This window comes from Nothobranchius furzeri, chromosome 14 (assembly GCF_043380555.1).
Source record: "Nothobranchius furzeri strain GRZ-AD chromosome 14, NfurGRZ-RIMD1, whole genome shotgun sequence".
In the NCBI taxonomy this organism is placed as follows: domain Eukaryota; kingdom Metazoa; phylum Chordata; class Actinopteri; order Cyprinodontiformes; family Nothobranchiidae; genus Nothobranchius; species Nothobranchius furzeri.
The window spans coordinates 63,342,336-63,362,201 of NC_091754.1; the positions used below are offsets into that span (position 1 = coordinate 63,342,336).

Sequence of the window (19,866 nt, forward strand, 5' to 3'; positions counted from 1 at the left end):
TGCGACTCAGGAGTGATAGCGCCGAAAAAAACTGTACTGAAAACTTGCTCAAAGCAAAATGTATTCATTACGGAAATAAATTATAAACTTACCGATTTAAAACTTTTTTAATACAGGTACTTCTCACGAACAGGCGCAGAAAACCTCCACCTAAACACCGTGTGAGGTTCAGGTCGATGGGTGTTCCAGTTAGCTCCGGTTGGGTTGAAGCTAGGTGGCTACATCCGTTAGCTCGGCTCCCACCTCCGCTTTAGCTTTGGGTTAGCCAGGGTTAGCTTCAGGTTAGCTAGTAGCTAGTTCGCCTGGGTGTCGTCACTCGAGCCCAGCCTTACAGCCACACCCTCAGCGCCTCCTCTCTTCCCTTTTATGGAATTGTCTGGGCTGGACGGAACCTGTGACACGGTCAAAATGGCGGTGGTGGCCACCTCCCATTATAGACAACAAACGTGTTATTGAAGCCAATGGAATCCGTTTGTCCAGTATATGTACAGTCTATGATTCGGAACAGCTAGGAGGAGCTCATCTTCAGACCTGAGAGCACGCGGCGGGTTGTAGTAATGGACAAGTTCACACAGATATGGAGGAGCTTGATGGTTCAAGGATTTGTAAGTCAGAAGCATAATTTTGAAATTTATCCTGAACTGCACAGGGAACCAGTGGAGAGATTTCAGAATTGGTGAAATGTGTTGTCTTCTGTCAGCTCCAGTCAGCAACCTAGCTGCTGAATTCTGGACCAGCTGAAGTCTAGAAAGAGCTGCTTTACTGATGCCGTATAAGCAGGAGTTAGAGTAATCCAGCCTTGAAGTGATGAAAGTGTGGACCACGGATTTCAGAAGACGGACACTCAGGATGTGCTTTAGTTTCGAGATGCGTCTTAGTTGGTAAAAACATGATTTAACTGTATGACGGGATAGACGGGTCGCAAGCAGCAAACTCCCCTGCCGAGGGCCGACGGTTCATAAAAATGCCAGGGCCTAATTTTGGTCCCAGTCAGGGGCGTCGGACTGGGGGGGGGAAGGGTACCGTTTACCCAGGGCCCACTGCAGGGAGGGGCCCTGAGACAGCTTTGAATAAAAATGTTTTATTGTTGTTGTTTTTCCCCCCAACTTACTTAATGTCTTAATAAACTTCCCTTTACCTGGATAAAGAGGTTAAGAAACAGAATTTCTTCTTAAAATAATAACTGAATAATCTCTGAGGCATCTATCACCCCTTAAAAATGTGCAAAGTGGTTTAGACCACACCAGCGGCCAGGGGCTGCACGACCCATGAACAGCTGTGAGACATCGCAGATGCCGACAGCCAGAGCTGGAGGCAGGAGAGTCAGTCATGTCTTTTCCCAAGGAAGGGAAATCTGGCTTCCAGAAAAGAAAAGAAAAGAAAAGAAGGAGAAAAAGTTAATTGAACAGAAGCAAGTATTGACTAGGTTTTTCAAGAAGGAAGGTGAGCAGCAGCAGCAGCAGCAGAACACAGTTTTAGCTGATATTAGCTAGCTCTCAGAAGCCGCATTCATGTTAGTTGTTCAGTGTTAAACGCCTTTAGTTTCACCATCAAGATCAAATATACCGTAAATCCTCTAATACAGGCCCGGGCCTGTATTTGACTCAAGCTCATTAAGCTCCAGGCCTTTATTGGAAGGAGGGCCAGTATTAGAGGCAGGCCTCTATTTCTATTTGAGCAAAATGAACTAATGGTTTGCTGGAGTTTTTGACAATTAAATTTGTGCCCACATTTTCAAAGTTAAACACATTTCTTTTAACAACGGTAGTTTCTGCTTCAGCCATCTCCCCCCTCCCCCTGCTTCAGCCCTCTCCCCCATCCCCCTGCGCAGCGGCCGCAAACTCACTGATGCGCCTGCAGCCTCTCGGAGTTCCTGCCGCTCTAAACATTAAAATAATTATTTCATTTTCTGTTCCTCACTTCTGATGACCTTCAATGGTGTCTGTTTGTTGCAACACCAGGTACAAAAACTAACTTGTTTTTATTTGACTATTTTTCTGTCCTGTCTGTTTATTATCTTCCTGCATCTCCTCTCAATCCTAAAGAAAAACTGCTACCTGGGTTCATATATATTCACCTTTGAACTGCAGTTCTAAAAGATCTACCAACCGCAAAAACAGCGGAGCGCTCGCTGTTTGGCGGCCGTATCAGTGATCATTGCGTCGGAGGACAAGGTGATGCGTGCAGCGCCCCGCTCCAAAGCATGCAGCGAAACGCATCAGGCGCAAATAAAAGACAGAAAACATTAAAGGAAATGAACGGACATGAACGATCGCGTGTTAAATTAGTTTTTGAGGTGGCGACACCTGATTGTTACTGTGGCCGTGCTCAGGAGGCAGATCTACCGACCGCGAAAACAGCGGAGCGCTCCCTGCTTGCCGGCCGCATCAGTGATCAGTGCGTCGGAGGACAAGTTGATGCGCCCCGCTCCACAGCAGCGATACACATCAGGCGCAAATAAAAGACAGAAAACATTAAAGGAAATGAACCGACATGAACGATCGCGTGTCAGTACCTACGGTCTGGCACAGCGCGTTGATTTGGGGACTATAACCCTGCCGTTGGGACGCTCATACTTGCTTGTTACGACATTCCACCCGGCCACAATAAGAGGCCGGCCATTATTTACCTCTGCTGACTCCAACACCGGCCAAAATTGGAGACCCGGCCTTTAATTGAATACCGGCCTGTATTGGAGGATTTACGGTAAATTAATTAGTGTTATCAGTGAAAACACTAATTAATATAAATATATTAATCAGAATTATTATCGCGGGCGGCTGCCGCCAATAATTTGCGGACCCCGCAGTAAAAACAGGTTCACTCTGTGTGGATATTTCAGCTCCTTCCCAGTCATGGACCAGGACAAACTTGGTATCGATGGATTCGTGGTAATCTCAGGAATGAGAAGCTGCCACTTTTTTTCGTATAGCATGATGACACTGGTGTTAGACGATTGTTATTTACTTGGTTAGATATTTTAAGCCTATTTTAAAATTCTTTATATTTGATCTTGAAAACGGACAATCTTATAATTTGGCTGATAATGCAGGGATTATAAAATTTAGAGTACATTACATTCACAGAGAGAACCTGGTTTATTTCATGTCATATGTATTTAATATATCAATACATATCAGCAAAGCTTAACATCATGAACCATGACAGACATGACTGAAGAGCAGATGAAGATATCATGCCAGGCACTGATGAGAAAATATTACAAGGATCTCACAGCTGAATTTGAGAATGAGATGCTACACCTGAGAACAATATATGGTGCCACATTTCCACACATTCGGTCTCCTCTTGAGCTGCTTAATGCCATACAGGATGCAATTACAGAGCATTTTTGGAGAAGTTTGTATTGGACTGAGGATATTTTGCACACTACCTGTGACTGTTGCTGGGGACGAACGGGCTTTTAGCAAACTGAAACTGGTGAAAAATTATTTGAGATCAACAATATCCCAGGATAGACTGAACAGCCTAGCTCTTCTTTCTATTGAAAGCCAATTAGCCAAAGGATTGGACTTTAAAGATCTCATAAGTTCTGAAACTCTGGATTGGCTGATTGGCTGCACCTGTTGGTAAGGCGTTTCCTGTTTCCTGTTTTCAGTGTTGCACTCCGTGTAGCTGCTTGGTGTTTGGGGCTCGCTAAAACCCATTTAATTTCTCTGTAACAGGATATCTCTGAGTTATTGTAGCACATAAGCAAGCTAAAACACACATTTTCTGTTGTTCCACCTAGCTTTTAGGGAACCATTTGAGTTTGCATGCAGTTTATTTGGTGTTGAACAGTTTGCTCGTCGTTAGCTTAGCCTCAGCACGGCTATGGCTACTTCTGTCTCTGCTTCTCCGTCTCCTATCTCTTGCTCTCTGTGTCAGATGTTTAGTTACTCCTCCACCTCCTTTAGTGATAATGGTACGTGTAATAAATGTAGCATTTTTGTAGCTTTGGAGGCGAGGGTGTCGGAATTGGAGTCCCGGCTCAACGCTGTTGAAAAACCCGTAAACAGCCGTAGCTACTTAGCTAGCGCGGGGCTTTACTAGCTCAGAACAACCCCGTAGCAACCCTCCAGTAGAACCCGAGCAGCCGGGACCTCAGGCCGGCTGGGTAACGGTACGCAGGAAGCATAGAACCCAGCCCGTGGGCCACCACCAACCCGTCCACGTTTCTAATAGATTTTCCCCGCTCAGTGACGCACCCACTGACAAGCCGACTCTGATCATTGGCAGCTCCATAGTCAGAAACGTGGCATTAGAGACTCCAGCAACCATAGTTAAATGTTTACCTGGGGCCAGAGCGGGCGACATTAAATCTTATCTGAAACTGCTGGCTAAGGAGAAGCGTAAATACAGTAAGATTGTTATTCACGCTGGCGGTAACGACACCCGGTTACGCCAATCGGAGGTCACTAAAATTAATGTTGCTTCGGTGTGCAAGTTTGCCAAAACAATGTCGGACTCCGTAATTTTCTCTGGCCCCCTACCCGATTGGACCAGTGACGACATGTTTAGCCGCATGCTGTCCTTCAACCGCTGGTTGTCTAGGTGGTGTCCTGAAAACAACGTGGGCTACATTGATAATTGGAAAACTTTTTGGGGAAAACCTGGTCTGATGCGGAGAGACGGCATCCATCCCTCTTTGGATGGAGCAGCTCTTCTTTCTAGGAACATGGCCAGTTTTATTAGTCCTTTATGACTACCCAGGGTCCAGACCAGGAAGCAGAGTCGTAGTTTAACCCACCCCTCTGCAGCTTCTGTACTGTTACCCACCCACTACCCCATAGAGACAGTGTCCTGCCCACGGCCAAAACCACACAGATTAAATATCAGGCTTAATAAAGCAAATCATGGAAATCTCATAAATATTAGAACAAATTCAACTGAGCAGAAAACTAGCAAAATTAAATGTGGGTTGTTGAACATTAGATCCATTTTTTCTAAGACTTTGTTAGTTTATGACTTGATTTGTGATAATCAGATCTCTTTGCTCTCTCTCACAGAATCCTGGCTGCAGCAAGAGGACTATGTTAGCTTAAACGAGTTGACTCCTTCAAATTATTTAAATCATCATATTGCTCGAAGTACAGGGCGAGGAGGAGGAGCAGCAACCATTTTCATTCGGACTTATTAATCAGTCCCTTACCAATTAATAGCTACAGTTCATTCGAACATCTTATTCTTAGTTTTCCTAATCCAGATTGCAAAACTGTGAAACCACTCTTGTTTGTAGTTTTATATTGTCCACCAGGCCCTTACTCTGAGTTTTTGGATCAGATCTCTGATTTTTTATCAGATTTGGTGCTAAATACTGATAAGGTGATTGTAGTGGGGGATTTTAATTAGGGCTGCAACTAACGATTATTTTCATAATCGATTAATCTGTCGATTATTTTTTCGATTAATCGATTAATCGGTTTGTTATTGTTTAGCTATTTAACCTATACAAGTGATGAATACATTTCAGTTAAGAAAAAGAAAAACATAAGAGAATTGTGCAGTTGACTGCAATCTATTTTATTGCACATGAACACAGTCAGTGGTGTAAAATGAGCTAAACAGTGCAAAATATCAGTCCAGAATAATTTTTTGGCATCAAAATATAAGAGGTAAATTCCATAAAAAAATAATGTAGAATCTAGAATAGAGTTTGTAAGTGGTATGCATTGCTGGGGGTGAGTGTCTTGTTCCCCATGTAGTTGTCCATCGTTGCTTGTTTTTTTCTGCATAAGAAACACAAATAAACTGAATTAAGTACACATATAAAATAAAGCAGCACACACACTACAACACTAAATCAATATAACATTATTTGAATTAATTAACAATATACAGTGATCATTTATTTTGACAAAAATGTGTTGTGAGGCGTTTTACAGCATTAGACGGTAAAACAGCCTTTTAATAGTTAAAAAAAGGACTTTCTGAATTTCTCCTGTATTTAAAAATTGAAAGCGTACAACTATGCCGCGTTATATTCACCTGGACACAGCTCGTCTGTATATTTTTCTCCGCGGAGTTGTCCTTTTTTGAATGAGGAACACAGTTATGGGTTTGTGCCGTTTTTCTCTTAACGAGAACATTCTTATAAACAGACGTGCTAAATTTGGCAAGCGCATGATACACAACACGTAGGAGATTCACGATTGCATCTAGTCAATCAGAAGTAGAACACCGTAGACTGACGCGGCAAAAAAAAAAAAGTTTAACATCCACTGTAACGAACTCAGCTAACACTAAGTCCCAAATTTGATCTGCGTTAGCTTGTTTATTTTCTGTTACTTACCGGACATTCCTCTGCTGCATCAGCCCCCACATGTTTTCGTCTCAAATGTTCACTTAGGGACGTCGTGCCATGGTTTTTGCATATTTTGCAGGTCACCGGTCTTTTCAAGGCATCTAGTGAAGTGCTCCCATACTCGTGAGGTTTTTGTCTGGGGTTTCTCTTGTTTTGTCGCTTCTATTTTTCTTCCGTATTTCTTGTTGATCCGCCATCTCTCACAGCAAGATGAGCGTCAGTAACGTGATATGTCATGAAAACCGAGGGCACTTATTGGTTCATTTCTTCTTCTACGGCTCCACTGGTAGATCAGTGGCTCATTACTGCCACACACTGGCGGCAAATTTAACAGATTGTAACCGATGTCAGATTGTGGTAAAAAATAGACTTTATGCGGTAAAATATGATTATTAAACAACTAATCGATGACTAAAAAAGTTGTTAACTATTTTAATAATCGATTATAATCGATTAAATCGATTAGTTGTTTCAGCTCTAATTTTAATGTTCATGTGGACATTGAAAATGATAGCCTCAATGTAGCCTTTAGTAATATCTTAGACTCAAATGGTTTTACTCAAAGAATACATAGCTCCACCCACTCCTGCCATCATACATTGGACCTTGTCCTACCTGTCTGACAGATTTCATTTTGTAAATGTACATGACAAATCTTCATACTCCAGGGTTACTTGCGGAGTACCACAGGGTTCAGTGCTTGCACCAATTCTTTTTACTATATATATGCTCCCAATTGGTAAAATCATTAGACAGCATGGGATAAACTTCCACTGTTATGTTGACGATACTCAGCTATATTTATCCATTAACCCTGATGAACCTAATCGGTTGGGTAGATTACAGGCTTGTCTTGAGGACATTAAAAGTTGGATGACTCTAAACTTTTTGCTTTTAAATCAAGACAAGACGGAAGTTCTCATCTTTGGACCAGAAATCCAGAAAAGGAAATTGCATAGCCAATCACCTGACTTGATTGGCATTACATTAATCTCCGAGAACAAAGTAAGGAACCTTGGTGTTATCTTTGACCAGGACATGTCATTCAAATCCCAGGTTTCACAAGTTTGTAGGATTTCCTTTTTCCACCTTCGGAATATTGCTAAGATTAGAAGCATCCTTTCCAGGAGTGATGCTGAAAAACTAGTTCATGCATTTATTACATCAAGACTGGATTACTGTAATTCATTACTCTCAGGAAGTCCACAGAATGTAGTTAAAAGTCTTCAGCTTGTCCAAAATGCTGCAGCTAGAGTTCTGATGAGAATTTAAAAAAGCGATCATATCTCTCCTGTCTTGGCTTCCCTACATTGGCTACCTGTTAAATTCAGAATAGATTTTAAGATACTCCTTCTCACATACAAAGCTCTTAATAATCAAGCTCCATCATACATCAGTGATCTGATTGTTCCATACGTTCCTAACCAAGCACTTCGCTCTCAGACTGCAGGTCTACTGGTGGTTCCCAGAATATCTAAAATTAGGATGGGAGGCAGATCTTTTAGTTATCAGGCTTCTCTCTTGTGGAACCAGCTCCCAGCTTTAGTCCGTGAGGCAGACACTTTGTCTACTTTTAAGAATAGGCTTAAAACATTTTTATTTGATAGGGCCTATAGTTAAAATCTGATGTTAGCCTAAATCTGGACAAGTGGGGGAGTAGAGGGAGGTGGAGTGTACAGTCGGTAAAGACGGCTCTCCCTTGCCCTGCCTCCAACATGCCTCCATCTTAATAGGAAAGATTATCCAGAGTTATCTCTGTAGTTATGCTGCTATAGGCTAAGACTGCTGGAGGATACACTGACCACTTTCCACACTCTACTGCTTTCTTTTACTATCTGCTCCTTAAATGTATTACTTTCTGCAATTTCAGCTGTTAACTTTATTTTCTCTCTAAGTGTTTTTCTCCCCAGAAGAAGCTACAACGATGTTCTGCTGAGCTGTGGTGGCCTCATGGAGGGGGCCATCGTCTAGCACACTGCTGCTAACCACTTAAACATTCTCCTTCTCCTGATAATAACTTTATGCTTTCCTTGACGTTGGACGTGTTACTGCTAGTTTACCCATTTAATTAGAGATCCACTAGGATAAATACAATAAAGTTGATCTCACCAAACAGAATATTTACTAAGACATCACAATAGAACTATAGACACATTATTGTGTGTGTGTGTGTGTGTGTGTGTGTGTGTGTGTGTGTGTGTGTGTGTGTGTGTGTGTGTGTGTGTGTGTGTGTTCTGTCTTCTCGATCGCCAGTGAGTCGTGGAGGATGACTGCTTATACTGAGCCAGGATTCTCTGGAGGTTTCTTCCTGTTAAAAGGGAGTTTTCCTCTCCACTGTCGCTGCATGCTTGCTTAGTATGAGGATTGCTGTATAGTCACTGACACTCGTCAGTGACTTGATGCAATTTGCTGGGTTCCTTATATAGGAAACATTATTTCTGATTGGCTTAATGAACTGTGAATTGGAATGTTTCTTATGTGAAGTGCCTTGAGACGACTCTTGTCGTGATTTAGCGCTATATAAATAAACTTTAATTAAATTGAAGTGATTTTTCTAACATGAAGACCCGTCAGTGGGCATTTACTGGAAAATAAATTCCAGGATTTTTGTTTGAACACATTGTTGGCAAATAAAAATAATTATATGAGAAGTCTGGGCATTTCACTTTTATTATGCTGGCATTTGTATTTGCTCAATATAGATGTTAAACTAAGATCATATTTATTATCTTGTCTTATAGCATGACAAAAAATGTGTAAGAGAGATATTAAGTAATTGAGCATGGGGGCCCACCTAGAAGACTTGTACCTAGGGCCCAGAATTTGGTGCTACGCCCCTGGTCCCAGTAACGGAGTAGAGCTAACCGCTTTTTCCTCCAGAGTCACATTCAGATTCGGGGCTTTTCCGTCGGAGTGTGAGCAGGATGGATCAGAGAGCGAGCAGCGATCCTGCATCATGACCAGCTCAGATGAGCGAGTCTGATAGAGGGAACCTCTTCAATCTGATGAAAGCAGCTAAACGAGCGCGTTTGTCAGAGAGGCCAAAGGAACAGCAGCAGAGCCAGAGGGCAGGAAGTCTAGAGAAAAGCTTTTCTGACCCATTACCTGCTTCTGGAGCTCCGATTGTCACGAAGACCGCAGAATATCTTCTCTGGTTCTGGAAAGAAGTCCACCAAGTTGTTGAGGAGAAGAAGAAAGTTTCCACAGCCTGGTGAGAAGATTTCTGCAGCAGCAGCAGTTAGTCGCTTTAGCCGATCAACTCTCCCAGAGACTCAAATATTCATTCACCTCACACACCAGAACAACAACAAGCTAGCGCTGCTAGCAGCTTCCGGGTTTCTTCTTCTTCTGTACAACCAACGTAAAGGTGCACTGCTGCCACCTAGTGGACACGACTCTGGATGAACAGCAAGAACGTGTGTGTTCAGTGTGTGACTAATAAAGCACACATACTAGTGACATAACCAGGCCAGACTTCTTCATGCAGGTCAATCTGACACTGATGTTGATATGAAGTCTATGAACTTGAGCCAATACTCCTAATTTATCCTGTGGTGTGCCAGAACAGCATCAAGGCTGCAGGAGACGCAGGACTCTTATGTATCCTCTCTGAATAAAGTCTATCCTCCCTAGCTCATATAATAACTATTATTATTGTTGCTGCCCCTTGGCATGAGAGGGTGCTCGCTGCAGAACTACAAAGGCGGAGCTGCACCAGAGTCAGTCCCGCCCATTCACGCAAACTCAGCCTAGCCCACTGACTTCTTCTGTTATTGTTTTTCAACTTTATCGCAAACTAACCTGACCCACATGAATTACAGCTGTTACTAGTTTACAATTGTTAATGCTATGCTCTTTGCTCCAATTAAACAAGAAAATTATAACTTGCTACATGACAAAGCCTGAATATATCCCAAAATGAAAAAGTTTCTTGTAGCGAATATTCCATTTCCATTCCATTCCATGTTTTTGATAAAGCACATTTAAAAACAGCATGTGATCTGACTAAAGTGCTGTACGGGGGTAAAAACATATAAGGTTAAACGAATAATATAAAAGAATAAAACAGCTAGAGCATAGCACAAAGAACCAAACAAGAGAAGTCAATAAAATCGGTAAAAGAACAGTGTAAATAAACCTAGATAAAATAGCTAGGCAGTAAAAACAAGTGAATAAAATTAAGTCTTTAAGTGAGACTTAAAAACCCCAATGGAGAAGGAGAGTCTGATATTCAGCGGGAGATCATTCCAGAGTTTCGGAGCGCAGACAGAAAAAGCTTGTTCACCACGGGTTTTGCAGCGTAGACGGGGAATCTGTAGTAGGTGTAGGTCACCTGAACGGAGAGTCCTGCCCGGCACATAAGGAGTAACTCGGATATGTAAGGTGGTGCTAAGCCATTCAGCGCCTTAAAAACAAACAATAACATTTTAAAACGTATACGGTAGTGCACAGGAAGCCAGTGAAGTCTTGCTAAAATTGGAGTGATGTGCTGCCGACGGCGAGTATTAGTCAGAAACCTTGCTGTCGCATTTTGTATCAGCTGAAGGTGAGATAATGCGGTTTTGAAATGCCAAACAGAATTGCATTGGAGTAATCCAACCTTGTGGTAATGAAAGCGTGAATGGTTGTCTCGAGGTGGCGCCGATTCAGAATGGGTTTTAGTTTGGCAAGACGTCTCAGCTGATAAAATCATGATTTAACCATGTGATTTATTTGAGGGTCCATTTTTAGAGCCACATCCATTTTAATTCCAAGAGACCCCAAAATTGTTCAGATGGGGCAACATTTAATTATAAACAGCCTTTTCCAACACTTTTGACAAGAAGGGGAGCTGTGAAATGGGGCAAAAGTTCCCGAGGACAGTTGGGTCTAGGCCAGATTTTTTCAGTAGTGGTTGAAGCATGGCATGTTTAAAAAAAGAGGGTGTAATTCCCGAAACAAGGCTGGAGTTAATAATGTTGAGCACTGTGACGGACACCGTCACCTTTTGGCCACAAGAGGCCCTCTGTCCTCTGCCTGCACAGCTGCAGGCTGTTAGTTCAATTATGCCTCCCTGTTAAAAGGGAACGCTTCCTGTCATTCTGGGAGAGATTTTCAGATGGGTGTTGACACGGAGGTGTTTGCTCTCCTCTCTAGCTCTCCTCGCATTACAGACGTTAAAGTCTCCGTTTTGTTACCTAAGTGTTTGTTTCATTCCAGTACAACATCTTCTTTACTCCCTTAACCACATCGTGCTCCTAGCGAAGCCGAGGGATATAAAAAGCACATAAGGGGCTACCACTGTAAGAACCTCCCGGAAGAGTCTGGCTGGTACAATGTCATCAGGACATCCTGATGGCTTCATGGAAAATATTAATCTCTCCAAGGCAGGCAGTGTGATCGGCTCAAAATGGTCAAAGCATCCGGTACAAACAGATACGGGCAGCAGAACATCTCCGGGGGAAATGATTAGACTCCTAATATTGGAGACATTGTCTAGGAAAAAACTTAAAAATTGGGAGCAGAGATCATCTGTGATTGCAACCGTAGGAGAGTAATCAGTTGACAAAACTGCATATCTGCCCACAGCCGCTCCAACAGAACCTGCGCACAACACCATTAAAGGCATTAAAGGCTATTGAATGGTTTCTGGTAGTCCAATGGTACGATCGTCTGATTTAAGTTTTGCTTTCCCCTCTGCTGATGCTGGTTCGACTCTCGGTGGGGTCGGCAGCAATCTATGTAGCCAATTGAAACATTTAATTTGCTTATATTTTAGTTGTAATGTTTATTTTCAGCAAAATATTTGTGTCTCTAAAAGTTCTTTAAATTTGGTCGTTCCTAAACAGCATTTTAGTTGAAACGCTGCTCACAAATGGACTCACAATGGCTAAATAAACAAATTAATAAAAAAAACACACAGTCATTATATTGTAAACGGTATACCAATACATTGTTGTAAACATAGTACTGGCAAGTGTAGCTAGAAAAGAAGAAAAAGGGTTTTAAACTACCGGATACTTCCGCTAATGGGAGGCGAACCTGCGCAAAACTGCATGCCAAACAGACTCCATAACCACTTCACCACTATACCTAATAAAAAGCTGGTGGTGTTACATGTAATTGTCCCATCCAGTGTGTCTTTGTAGATGGGGTGCATGGTTTCTCCGCCGGTGTCTCAGTAGAAGTCATTTCAGAAATAATTTGTCAGAAAATTCACAGAATATCCAGATTTGAGAACAAAGACCAGACCCGCTTCGGGGGAGAGGACGAAATTGAAGCTGAGATGGGAGGAAAATGCATGAATGAGGCCAAAAATGGCTTTGACGTGTTTCTTATGAGGAAATTCCAATATAACATGGTAAAAAGTTCCAAAAGTTAGATTTTTAATTATATGGAACCTTTAATAAAACTGTTCAATTAACTTCTCACCTCCGTCCTCAATCTTGCATTTTAGATGATATTAGCTACAACACCCTCTTTGGTTCCAGAATGCTATCAAGTCCGACAACTGGAAGGAATTGGACTGACTCTGATGGAATGGGCGGGGCTGACTCTGATGGAATGGGCGGGGCTGACTGATGGAATGGGCGGGGCTGACTCTGGTGCACCTCCACCTTCTGGTGCAACTCCGCCTTTGTGGTTCTGCAGCGAGCACCACTTGGCTTGGCATCCAAGAGAAATAAGGAGGAGAGCTTCGACGGGTGTAACTTTTTATTTGCGTCAGGCTGTAGATGCACACACCTCATTCCCAGAATCGCACCGAGCACCTGGTGCCGGTCACTGTGCAAACACCGTGAAAACTGAAAATACATCATTTACAAACAAATTAAAGACAATCGCTGACAATCAGGAGCAACAAACAGAAACAAAGAACAAATACCTTGCTCCTCTTGCCATGGGGTGCAATCAAAGTAATGTCACGTAGAGGCTTGGCACAGCAAGACCATAGACTTAATGTACAAGCATTTGTTAGGGCGACACGTTCTTATTTAATCAATTTTAGTCAAAATACCCGTACTTACGTGGAAGTTTGGTCTGCTGCAACACGCCAAGCCAGGTGGAATGCCAACGCCACGTCCACATCCGGGTTAACGCCCACTTATATGCAATTGAATGAGTGACGTTGACAATCCACCTGCTCGCAGCTATTTACACTCCCACCAAATCATGATTTATGCAAAAAATACTTCACGTGATTTTAAAGTAGACAAATGGCAGTTAACAGTACTGTATTTTACTTCCTAATTAAAAACAAAGAGCAAAAACTTAACTCTCAACTAACACAACCAGTTTTTGAACAGGACGTTCAAGAACGGACACACGGTTCTGTCTATCATTCAGACCTCTGATTCCCATCTGAACCTTAACTCTTCGGACTATTCCGTCTTTTCCCTCTGCAGTGCCAATCACACGACCCAGTTGCCACTGACATCTTGGAAGTACATCATCTTTAACAAGGACTATGTCATCCACCTTTACATTGCGGCGCAGTTTGTGCCATTTTTGTCTGAGAGAGAGGTTACTGAGATATTCTCTTTTCCATCTGCTCCAGAATTGTTCTACAAGAAACTGTACTCCACGCCACCTTTGAAGTGCATACACGTCTTCTTTGACAAAAGTTCCAGGTGGTGGTAAAGCGATTTTAGACTTCATAAGGATAAGACGATAAGGAGTGAGTGGTTCAGGTACGTTAGGTTCGTTAATGTTGTAAATAGTTAAGGGACGACTATTAACAATAGCCATAGCCTCATAAAACAAAGTCCTGCAATGTTGTGTCTCCTTTCTGACCAGATGTTGAATAGATGGTAAAAGGTCAGGCTGTACCTAAACTGACCATTGCTGGGCGCTACACCTGCTCCAATACTCCTGCCAACTCTTGTAACTCCTGCTTTTATAGCAAGTCTCAAATTGAACAGAAAATGTTGCACTTCTACATAATAAAAAGAAAGAGCAAAGCCCTGTAGGAAGCAGCCATTTGTGATTTGCATCGTAAGTCATCAGCATTTTTTTAAATCTTAAATTTTTTTTTTTGTATTTTTAGCTGCCATCTCTTGCTTCTTTCATTATTTTCTTTTATTATTTTTTTTTCTTAAAATGTCTGTTTGAAAAAACTCACCTTTCCATTTTTTATTTATTTATTTATTTTTTTTAGTTGTGATTTTTACTCGTTTTAGCAGATGACCTGCTGGGCCGGTAGATTCTCAGCGGGGCCGGTAACTTTTCTGACCCATCGGCCCGGCTGGCCAGTTGGTTGTGCAGTTCATTCCCACGCCTGAATAGGCACCTCTGTTCCCAAAATGCCCCACACTCAGGACCCAATCCCCACGGCCCCGCCCAGATCCCTACACGGGGTCGCCCCCACCCAGACTCACTCAGGAGCAATGCAGCCACCAGGCAGCAACCCACGGCCACCCCCAAGATGCCACAAGGGGCCCCACTCACAACCGCTAGTAGTCCACCCCCTGAGGCAACCCAAGCACCTCCAGAGCAGGGCAGCAGCCCCCCAGCCCCAGACCCACTCCAAACTCAAACCCCCCACCCTATCACCCACATTATCCCGCAGGACAATATCAATGACCCCCCATCACTGCTATGTGATCAAAAGAGCCCAGAGAGATTGATTTGAGGTGGAAGCAGAGGCTATATCAAGTGTAATGTGATCTAACAAAATATTTCTATACTGGTTAATGCAAAGAGTATCTCTATTTTTCCAGTTCGTGAGGATAGTTTTCTTTAACTTTGATGAACTGTTCCCTTCAGACGGGGGTCTTTCCTGCTGCTTTTAAACGGGCGGTGGTCAGACCCCTGTTGAAGAAGAGCAATTTAGATTTTAATGACTTTAACAATTTCCGACCGGTATCCAACTTACCATTTTTAAGCAAAATTTTAGAGAAGCTTGTTTTAATACAACTTAATGATTTTATCAACCACCAACATGTCCTAGAGAAATTTCAGTCTGGTTTTAGGGTGAACCACAGCACTGAGACGGCCCTTCTGAAGATTTTAAATGATTTTAGAACAAATTATGATGCTCGGAGGGCAACAATGTTGGTTCTGCTGGATCTAAGCGCTGCCTTTGATACAGTAGACCACACTATTCTTTTAACCCGTTTAAAACAGATCGGCCTCTCTGGTGTTGTTCACAGTTGGTTTACTTCCTACCTCACAGACAGGACTTTTATGGTGAGTCTGGATACCTGTTCCTCTGGGGTCCACAGCATCACATGCGGGGTGCCTCAGGGATCAATTCTAGGCCCAGTACTTTTTAACCTCTAAATGCTCCCTCTGGGCAGCGTCATCAGGAGACATGGGGTGAATTTCCACAGTTACGCTGATGATACACAGTTGTACATCTCCGTGTCTCCTGATGACTCTCAGCCAATGGAAACACTTTTTAATTGCATTTTAGATATTAAATCATGGATGACTGAAAACTTTCTCCAGCTCAACCAGGGCAAAACTGAAGTTTTAGTCATCGGTCCTGAGACCCAGAGAGAGAAACTTTTACCTAAACTACAATCAGTGTCTTTTTATCCATCACTGCAAGTGAAGAATCTGGGCGTTATTTTCGATTCTGAGCTGACTTTTATCCCCCACATTAAAAACATCACAAAAATAGGTTTTTACCATCTTAAGAATATCGCCAGAGTCCGACCCATTCTCTCTTGGGCCAATACGGAGACGCTAGTGCATGCTTTTGTAACCAGTAGAATTGATTACTGCAATGCCCTGCTTTCTGGTCTTCCCAAAAAGAGCATCTCAGGTTTACAACTTTTACAAAACTCAGCAGCACGTGTCCTGATGAAGACCAGGAAGCGGGAGCACATCACTCCGGTTTTAAAATCACTGCACTGGCTCCCCGTATGTTTCAGGATTGATTTTAAGGTTCTTTTAATGGTTTTTAAGTGTCTTAATGGTCTTGGGCCTTCTTATCTTTCAGAACTGCTTTTACTGTATAAACCCTCGCGGTCTCTGCGCTCCTCTGGCAGCCGTCTCCTAGTTATCCCTAAAGTTAAGACTCACACCCACGGCGAGGCGTCCTTCAAGTATTACGGCCCTCGCCTTTGGAACGGGCTGCCGGAGGACCTCAGGTCCGAAGGGAACATCCAGGCTTTTAAGAATAGGCTCAAGACCCATCTTTTTAGCTTAGCTTTTAACTGATTACTATTTATCTATAAATACATATTTATCTCTTTTATTATTTTTATCATTTTATATACATCTTAGTGTTTTTATATGATTATGTTTTCTTTTACTATCTTTATAATCACTTTTTATCAGTTACTTTTTATCATTATTAGCTTTTATTATTTTATATGTTATATATCTTAAATCCTCCAGTGTTTCCTCTGCGGAGCCCTCTGCCTTGGGGCCGGTGGTCAGGGGCGGCGGCGGCCGGGGCGCTCCCCAGGTAGTGCCCGGGCACTGGTGGGGGTTTCTGCCCTACGCCACTGGGCGTCATGGGCCGGTGTCTTGGCTGCTGCCGTGGATCTGTTGCTGCCAAGGCAGATGGCTCCGCTGATGATGTGTCGTTCATTACCTGACCCATCTGAACTCAGCCTATTGTTTCCTCTGGTGTTCACGAGTGTGTGTGTGTGTGTGTGTGTGTGTGTGTGTGCGGGTGATTGTATGTCCACTTTGGAAGTTGGGTGTGGGAGGGGAACTGTAATTTTTAATTGTTTTATACTTGGGGAGGGGGGCTGGGATGGGAATGTGGGATCTATGGGGCCATTTTAATCTGTAAAGCACTTTGAGTTGCATTTTTTGTATGAAAAGTGCTGTATAAATAAAGTTGATTTGATTTGATTTGACTTAGCGATGGATATGGCAGTCAGAACCACGTGAACCAAAGATGTTTCAATCGGGACATCGTCCAGGTTTCCCAGTAAACAAAGAGAGGGGGAAGTTGGGATATGACATTTCAGACACTTTGACAGGTCTTCACATACTCTACCTCGAAATTCCTGGACAGGTGGACAGGACCACAGTGCGTGGATGTAATTGTCAGGAATGTTGTGTGTGCAGTGTGTACAGGTGTCAGACGACACAAACCCCATCCTGAACATCCGATGACCTGTATAGTGTACTCTGCAGAATTTTGAATTGAATTAATTGTAAATTGGGGTGTCTGATCATTTTAAAAGTTTTTAAACAAGTTTGGGACCAGAAGTTCTGGTCAAAGCTGACTGATAGACCCACCTCCCATTTTTCAATAGGGATTGCTATTCTATCATCTATTTTGGACAGTGTCTTATAAATTTTGGACTGTAGTTTGGGGTGTTTGAGATTACAGAAGTCTAGTACCCTTGGTGGTGTTTGTAATTCTACTTTATTACACTTAAACTTTTGTTTAACTATTGATTTGATTTGGTGATATTCTAAAAAGCTATTCTTATCTATTCCACATTGGGAGACTATTCTATTAAATGGGATGAAGCCCAATCCTTTATTTATGTGTTCCAGGTATAGGATTCCTTTACTTTTCCAGTGTGTCTGGACACACAACCATTTCTAGGGTTTACAAAGAATGGTGTGAAAAGGGATAAACATCCAGTATGTGGCAGTCCTGTGGGCGAATATGCCTTGTTGATGCTAGAGGTCAGAGGAGAATGAGCAGTTTCAAGCTGAATGTTTACATTCTAACCCTCCCACTGTCCTAATGGGTGACCCCGTGAGGAAAGGTGACCATTGAGCAGGGTTGATGTTTTACCCCTTAAGGTCCACGTGGCAGGGGTGAGGTGGTGCTCACTCCTCACCCCTGCCACAAGGACCTCAAGGGACAGTGGGAGGGTTACATAAGATGCACAAAAATGCTAAAATAATGACCTCACCTGTCTACAGCATTTTTAGTCACGTACTTACACTGTTTATCAGTAAAAGTGCACTTTAAATTTATTTGTAATGTCCTTTGTGGACTCTCATGTGACTGTTTAAATTTTTCTTATGGCTAAATCTTTGTCCACATAACTCACAGGCAAAGAGTTTCTGTCCTGTGTGGACTCTCATGTGAGTGTTCAAATTTGTCCTTCGATTAAAGCTTTTTCCACAGCGTTCACACACAAACGGTTTCTGTCCTGTGTGGACTCTCATGTGAGAGTTCAAATTTGTCTTTAGAGTAAAGCTTTTTCCACAGATTTCACACGCAAATGGTTTCTGTCCTGTGTGGATTCTCATGTGACTGTTTAATGTTGATTTTTGACTAAATCTTTGTTCACAGAGCTCACACGCATAGGGTTTTTGTCCTGTGTGGATTCTCATGTGAGTGTCTAATGTTTGCTTAAAACTAAATCTTTGTCCACAGAGCTCACACACAAAGGGTTTTTGTCCTGTGTGGACTCTCATGTGAGTGTTCAATGTTGATTTTTGACTAAATCTTTGTTCACAGAGCTCACACGCAAACAATTTCTGTCCTGTGTGGACTCTCATGTGACGGTTTAATGTGAATTTACGACTAAATCTTTGTTCACAGAGCTCACACTCAAACAGTTTCTGTCCTGTGTGGACTCTCATGTGACGGTTTAATGTGAATTTACGTCTAAATCTTTGTTCACAGAGCTCACAGGCAAAGGGTTTCTCTCTTGTGTGGACTCTCATGTGTCTGTTTAAACTTTTATTATGATTGTGACAAATGTCACAACTAAATGTTTTTGGTTCATTCTGGACTTTCCTGCAAAAGTCTACATGTTGCTTTACTCTAACATTTTTCTTATTAACCACACATCCTGAAGATCTTATTGCTGAATGGCTCGTCACTCTTTCATGTCTCTGGAGAGACCACTTGTGGAGAAACTCTTTACCACACTCGAGGCAGCAAAAGGATTTGTTGACAGTCTTAATATCTGACTCAGAAGACCTGCTCTCATTGCAGTCAGTGTCTCCATCTCCAGTTTCAGAACTAGAGTCTAATAGCTCAACATTTAGATTCACATCATCTCCACTAACTTCAGTCTCTGAAGAATCAGATATCTGTTCATCGGGGTTCAGAACTGGGTTCCTGCTAGATTCTGCTTCTCTACCAGTTTCTGCTGTTGTCTGGTCAGCTGAGCTGTTGGTTGGAACATCTCTGTCCTCTATTTGCTGCTGATAAAGAAGATGTAAGACCAGAGGTTTGTCTTCATCATCCTCACTTTTTATAGAACCTGATATGAATGGAAACCTGGCAGAATTAGTCTCCTTCTTCAAAAGGAGCTGCTCTCCTTCCAGACTGGTCCAGAGTTCCTCCTGTTCCTCCTTTATGTGGAACTGTTCTGGGTGCTGCTGGTCCACACCAGCACTCTGATCTTCAGAAGCTTCTTCTTTAACCATCTGGAGAACATCTATGGGAAACAGGAACACAGTATGTGAATTAACCACTGTAACTTTATTTTCACACATATATCAACAAACAGTTCAATTACTGGTTTAAGTTGGTGAGATCAGAACTAACTCGGAGAACATGAATTAACTTTTGCATTGAGTTACTTTTTTTTATCTGAGGTGAATGTATAAATATTAAAAAAAGTAGAATTACTAGAATTGATCTAATTTTTCTGTTTTGGTGGCCTTGTCTTGACAACCTCAAACTCTGGTAAAAGGCCTGT

General features: G+C 42.4%; 2 protein-coding genes across 2 annotated transcripts in view; both read right to left on the reverse strand.

Moving 5' to 3' along the window:
- Nucleotides 1-9,548, reverse strand: part of LOC139062689 (zinc finger protein 98-like) — a 42,111-nt gene extending 32,563 nt beyond the window's left edge. The window contains exon 1 of the mRNA XM_070544312.1: nt 9,410-9,548. The gene's annotated coding sequence lies outside the window, so the exon portion shown is untranslated. The remainder of the gene's footprint in view (nt 1-9,409) is intronic.
- The window catches only part of LOC129165065 (gastrula zinc finger protein XlCGF57.1), a 57,016-nt gene that overhangs the window by 3,546 nt on the left and 33,604 nt on the right, over nt 1-19,866 (reverse strand). Inside the window, exon 3 of the mRNA XM_070544317.1 lies at nt 93-19,602. Coding sequence (XP_070400418.1) covers nt 18,179-19,602 — 1,424 coding nt within the window. The 3' untranslated portion in view covers nt 93-18,178. The remainder of the gene's footprint in view (nt 1-92; nt 19,603-19,866) is intronic.